The sequence below is a fragment of the Pempheris klunzingeri genome, chromosome 1, assembly GCF_042242105.1.
Source record: "Pempheris klunzingeri isolate RE-2024b chromosome 1, fPemKlu1.hap1, whole genome shotgun sequence".
Lineage (NCBI taxonomy): Eukaryota > Metazoa > Chordata > Actinopteri > Acropomatiformes > Pempheridae > Pempheris > Pempheris klunzingeri.
Window position 1 is genome coordinate 34,366,613 of NC_092012.1, and position 6,233 is coordinate 34,372,845.

The window sequence follows — 6,233 nt, forward strand, 5'->3', positions numbered from 1 at the left end:
TGATTGATGATTGGTCGGCTGCGTCGTGTGTCAGTTCTCGCTTGTGTGTCCACCTCAGGTGACCATGAATGATGTGATCGCCGCAGAGCGTGTGTTTGGAACACTGGGTCACATAGCAGCCACCGAAACTCCACGTTGCCGGCTCCTCCTGCTGCTAGAGGAGTCCAGGTGAGAACTTGATGCCAGACACTTAACCACAACATGACATTAACTACATTTTAATAAGAGGTGTGCGCTGTGTCCAAGACGGTGTATGTTGTTCTTTTTAACATGCCAAGAATGTGAGTTACAGCTTGTGAGTGTGTAGGCTGCAGTACATGTATGTGCTTGCCTGTGTGAAGCGTGTATACGTTTGTGTGTGTGCGTGTTCACATTTGTGTGAGACAGCGAGACAGAGCCTGGCACCGAGGAGCCAGGAGAATGTGTCTCAGGGTAAGGGTGGGTACTTGGCACTTGGACACAAACATTCCTCTCTCTCTCTTCAGCCAAAAGCTCTTTAGGACTATCACTCTTGGTAAAAGAAAAATGTCCTCGCGAAGCAAAAATCTGCTGAATTTGTCACGCACAAGAATATCTCTTTGTGGCTTCATTAAGGGCTAAATTGTGAGGCTGCACACAGTGTTACCGTTTCTCTAAAGGCTGGAAAGTCGCCAGATCTGTAGCACACATCCAGTGGGGTCCAGAAGTCTGAAGATCTCCAATATCTTCACATAAACCAGGAAATAATCAGAGAGTTTGAGGACACTTTTAAAACACTAGCGTTATAACATTTAAAATGAAGATTCTGCACTATTCCTAGTACTGAACTGATTTTCAGTGTGTTCTCAGACTTTCTGACCCCGCTGTAGTTCTCTAAATAACTTCCATTTTGATGGACATAATTAGGGAAATTAGCAGTTTCATATTTCATCACCACACATCTACTCAGGGATGAGAGGCTTGTGCTGCTCACACCGCTGGATGTAAACAACAACAATAATATTCCAGCAAATTTTCCAGTTTGATACTGCTCGCTCACCTAGCACCACTGAGCTAGCGACATCACAGCTGAGCTGATGAGGACGCTGTTACTGTTTACCGTGGAAGCGAACTCACCCACTATAATGCTTAAAAGGATAGTTCAGATGTTTTTAAGTGTGGTTGCCTGAGGTCCCTCTCTATAATCAGTGTATTTCCTACAGTAGATGGAGGTTGGCACGCCTCCAGTTTGGAGAAGCCGGCAGGAGTCCCGACACAGACGCTAAGCGATGTACATTAAAACGGATTTTAGACACCAGAAAAAGAAAATCAGTTTAAGTTTACGATGTATTTAGAGTGTTTTCACCTCTCACATCGCTGTCAGACAGCCTTTCTGACGGGGGACTGAATCACTGTATTGCTTCATGCTCTCTTCAAAACAGTAATTTTATGAACTATGAACTAACCAAACGAACCATTTAAAACACCAAAGTCACACAATGACTGAGGCAGCGGTAGACCAGCAACTCCTGTGTTCTTTTAGGTAAAATGACTGTTTTTGTCAATGGAGCCTGGTGGGTTTGAAGAGAGCATTTTTAGGAGGCTCCACCTCACACAGCACTACTTCAGAAAAACTCAAACTATCCCTTTAATGCTATAGTTGCATGAAAACCTTGTATCTTACAAAACACAACCGTATTGCACAAGACCTATAAATAGATTTCATTGGATCTCATTCAGCAGCCAAAGTATCGTGTTAACTTTTGGCTCAAACACAAAATGGAAAAGTGAATTCTTAGCTATCGTTTGCACATGAACCATTTGAGTTGGACTCTTACAATCTGATCAGACTGCCGGGATGTTTACACTCAATTGCACAAATGTTAACAAATAGAACTTGTACACAACACTTATTTTGTTCCTGAGTAACACACACACACACACACACACACACACACACACACACACACACACACACACAGCCTGATGTGTGACTGGCACACAGACACACACATGAATGCACGCTCACACACTTTGCAGACTATCTTCTCTTGTATGGAATATTTGCCTCCAGCCTCCTCTGAAAAGACGATTTCAGCATCCTGGCACCGGCCGGTAGAACATGTCGGTGCAGTGGTGTATCACATCAGATTTCATACTGACAGACAGCAACGTTTGATGTTGTTTACTTTATCACTTTTTAAGTCCTTTGCCGCTCTTATACGTGTCCACATCCTGCTGCTGAGAGATAAGAGTGAACTTAAAGCGCCAGTATGCATTCATATGTATTCCTCGATACACTGGCTGTTGTTGGATGGGAATCAGAGGACAGCTTTCTGCCACTGGTGTCTTCGCTCTGTGTCTAACCCGCTCTGTCTGTCTTCCCTCTGAAGGAAGCGCCAGCTGCAGTTCCTGTTGGAGGGACGTGGCCGGCGGGCGGGGCTGAGTCCAGAGGAGCTGCGAGACAACGGGAAGCTCCTGGGAGAAGGCCTGAGCAGAGCGCTGTTCAACTACCCGAGCAGAGACTGCAGTGCAGAGAGCCCTGAGGTCAGTGCTGGTTTTCATGCACCCACGCAGGCGACAGCTGTGGCTGAAAGCATTACATTCTCTGGTTGGTCTCATTCTCATGAACATAATATCTCAGGAGCACCGCCATGGAATTTCTTCTGTTTTGGCACAAACATCCACGTGGCCTCACAGACGAGCTGATTAGATTTTAGTGGTCAAAGGTTAAAGATCACTGTGACCTCACAAAACACGTTTAACAGCTAAAAAACGTTTCCAGCCGTTATTGAACACCGAAACAGAAGAGGAGGTGGTGACCATATTTCACACTTGGTTGGATAGTGAGTGACTTTAATCTCGTGTCTGTCTGGACGCACACGGATGTCAACTGTGATTAGTAATTCTAGTTTTATGTTAATAAAAAAAAATTCCATTAACTTACAATACCAAGAATTGAACACAGTATAGTATCACAGCATAGCTGAGCTACTACGGCCTCAATGTGTTTTTGGTGGAGAGCTGGACACATCCAAGTACAACTTTTAATTCGATGAATGCATTAGGCCAGTACTATTTCAGCTTTTTATACTATTCCACGACAAAAAATAACAACAGTGAATTTATGCTATGAACAAGTGATGTCTGCGTGGCTGTGTGTTATGTACTTATAACAGCTGAATCAACACAACTGATTCAGCCTTGGTTTCCTCACAGGAGGGCACTGTGGAGTCATCGGAGCGCGCTGCCATGATAGAGCAGTACCTCCAGGAGTTGGTCCAAAGGGCGTCAGACACCAATCTGAAGGGTGAGGCTCTCCACAAGCTCTGGCCCTCCATGTTCGCAGAGATGGTGAGGGACTGTGTGCTGGAGATGAGGGACCGAGCAGCCTTTCGCCAAGCCAGCCTTGCAAAGCTCTCTGAGACCAAGTGACGGGGACCAAAGGTTCACTCCTCAGCCCACACACACACACACACACACACACACACACACACACACACACACACGTGGACATAGCTTTGCTGGGCACCTCCAGGGCCTCATCTCAGACTCCATCTATAACACATCATCACCTAGTAGCTTATCACTGACTCTCAGTTATTCAAGTCTTTGGGGACTGCAGGGTGTGTCTCCCTGCTGTGTGGGAAGCTCTCTCTTTAAACGGATGTAGGCTGTTTTAAAGATATATGAAGAAACTATCACGACAAATGCATCTTGATTGAATGTAGATTTTCACTGAAAACTCACTGTTTGGACCTGTAACATACATGAAGAAAGTTAAAGAGACTCACTCACTGACTCGCGGTGCGCTGTGGTCCCTACAGAGCATCGTCTGCACTTTAAACGCCTTCTGAATGACCCGTCTTCACCGTGACTGTCATCAGCTGAAAATGACCGGTGTCTCTTTTGTCGAGACGAGAATGATTTTTCTGTGTCTTAAATCTTGTTTCATGCATCGATCTCTCACCTTCTCCTGCCTGACCTGAAAAGACGGGCACAAACACGGACAATAACTTTTCTTTGTTTACCACTGATTTTCTGTATTGTACTTAGTATTAAACGATTCTGTATTAACACTCACTGTGGGTACATGGTTGGCATGATTGTTTTTTCCTAGAAAACTGTCTACGGAAGAATGAAGAATTCATGTCAAGTCAAGTCATGACAGTTTTATTTATGTAGTCCAATATCACAAATCTGCCTCAGGGAGCACCTCTAAAGTATGTTAGTGCTCAAGTTCCACTCTTCTGGCTGCTCTCTCAGGCAGTTTACACTTGAATTATCAACACCTCATAGCACACTGGCCCCCCATGAGGCAGACGCTGTGTGTGTGTGTGCATGCTTGTGTGTGTGTGTGTGTTTGGAGGTCCAGAAGCCACGAAGGGTCCTGTGGGTAGTGTGAGCTCACACTGGAATGTCCCTGAAGGCGCTGAGGCTTCACCCGTTTCTCACCACCTGTTCCTGCTCCCCTCACTCAGACCGAATCATTCTGAACCCTTATTTAATCAGGCGTGGAAGCGGAAAAAAGCAGTGACCTGGAGGAGGAACTGCAGATGGATGGAGTGACACCTCCACACACACACACACACCAAGGATATGACAGGCACTGCTGTCCGGTGTCATGTGCTCCACTGGAGATCACCGCCTCGCTGTTGACTATTTGACTTGAAGAAGAGCATCACAGTGTGTGTTAAATGAGCGTCCTCTCAGTGCCGGGTTGTTGTTTTCTGTGAATGTTCATCATCACTGAATCCAAACCAGATTTTTAAACAGTTGTGTAAAAGAGCATCTTTAGCTCAGTACTAAAACACACACACACACACACACAGTAAACACATATACTTGGGGTGTGAGTTGTTAACATTAGAACTTAATTGTTTAATCTTCTCAAGATTTTGTGGCCTAGATTTCCCTCATATTTATTTAACTCCCACCAGCTTAGGTTTTTTTTGTCTCCCTAAATATCACAATAATGGTTCATTTGAATTAGCAGCCACAGACAAATGCCTACCTTGAATATGTACCTACAAATGTACATGAAGTATGACAGCTTCCTGTGTGGCTTTATGGGGTACCTGTCCCCTGAAGATCTCACACAAACATGATTTTCTGCTTTGAGGAGAAACCTCTCGGTGCAAACATCAAAAAGCTACAGCGAGTTTATTTTGAGCAGCTCTGATAAACAACATTGCTGTGTGCTGACACATTTTGTCATTTTATGGGACTCTGACTGTCAATGCTGTGAGAGAAGTCTAGTCCCAGCGGACTGAAGGAACTCTGTGACTGGTGACAGCATGCACATGCAGAGACGGAGAGTAGGAACAGCATCCAATCGTCAGGAAAACCTTTAGAAGTCCAGACAGTGCAGGAATTCCTGAGGCCCCACAGTTAAAAAAGGCTGAGCCCATTTACATGAAGTCCATATGTCTGGGTGAGTAATAACCCACAATCAATCTGCTATAAATAACATTTGTGCTTTACATTTCTTCTTATTGGCATTCGTGTTTCATGTTTACATTTTTTCCCCATATTTGGCAGAGAGTGAAGCCAGAGCTGCAGGCCCGGGTGACTGTCAGTGCATGAGGAACGATGTATATTTACGGTCTGTGAGCTTCCCCCTTGTGCTGCCTTCAAGCCAAACTTCAGCTTTTCATACAAGAAACCTCAAAATCAGATAAGATGATGACCTGATGTCCACGCTTGGGGGAGAAAACACTTCTGATCTGAAGGAATCCACAGCCTCACCCTGCTAGAAGAGTAAAATCCTCAGTATACTGTTGACAATTAGTTTATGAACATAAAGTACGATACTATTTATACAAGCCAATGTGTCAGCCCCTGTTTACTGTTTTCTACTAGTTCTAGGTTTTTGTTTTCTGAGCTATTGCCAGCTTTAAGTAGCTCCTCCAGTCTTCACTGCTTTCTAAAATCAAGCCATTTTAGTTTGGACGTTGGCATATTTAAGTGTCCTGTGAAGTTTTAATCCTGTTACGTAATATTAACCATTTATAGTAACTGACCGGACAAACTGATCTATTTAAATGTTTAATTCTGTGTGCATTTTGGAGAGAAAGGTAGTTCATCAGTGTGTGAATACACATACTGGTCACTTTATTAGGTACACCTTGCCAGTGCCAGGCTGGACTCCCTTCTGCCTTCAGAGCTGCCTTAAATCTTCATGGCTTAGAGTCAGCGAGGTGCTGGAAACATTCCTCAGAGATTTTAGTCCATATTGACATGATAGTGTTACGCAGTGGCTGCAGGTCCACCAT

At 44.4% G+C, this 6,233-nt stretch overlaps 1 protein-coding gene across 1 annotated transcript in view; it reads left to right on the top strand.

The window, feature by feature from the left end:
* Window positions 1-4,016, top strand: part of LOC139201710 (leucine-rich repeat-containing protein 49-like) — a 29,466-nt gene extending 25,450 nt beyond the window's left edge. The window contains exons 11-13 of the mRNA XM_070831108.1: window positions 59-168; window positions 2,352-2,505; window positions 3,178-4,016. Of these exons, the coding sequence (XP_070687209.1) occupies window positions 59-168; window positions 2,352-2,505; window positions 3,178-3,393 (480 nt within the window). The 3' untranslated portion in view covers window positions 3,394-4,016. The remainder of the gene's footprint in view (window positions 1-58; window positions 169-2,351; window positions 2,506-3,177) is intronic.
* Window positions 4,017-6,233: the final 2,217 nt, after the last annotated feature.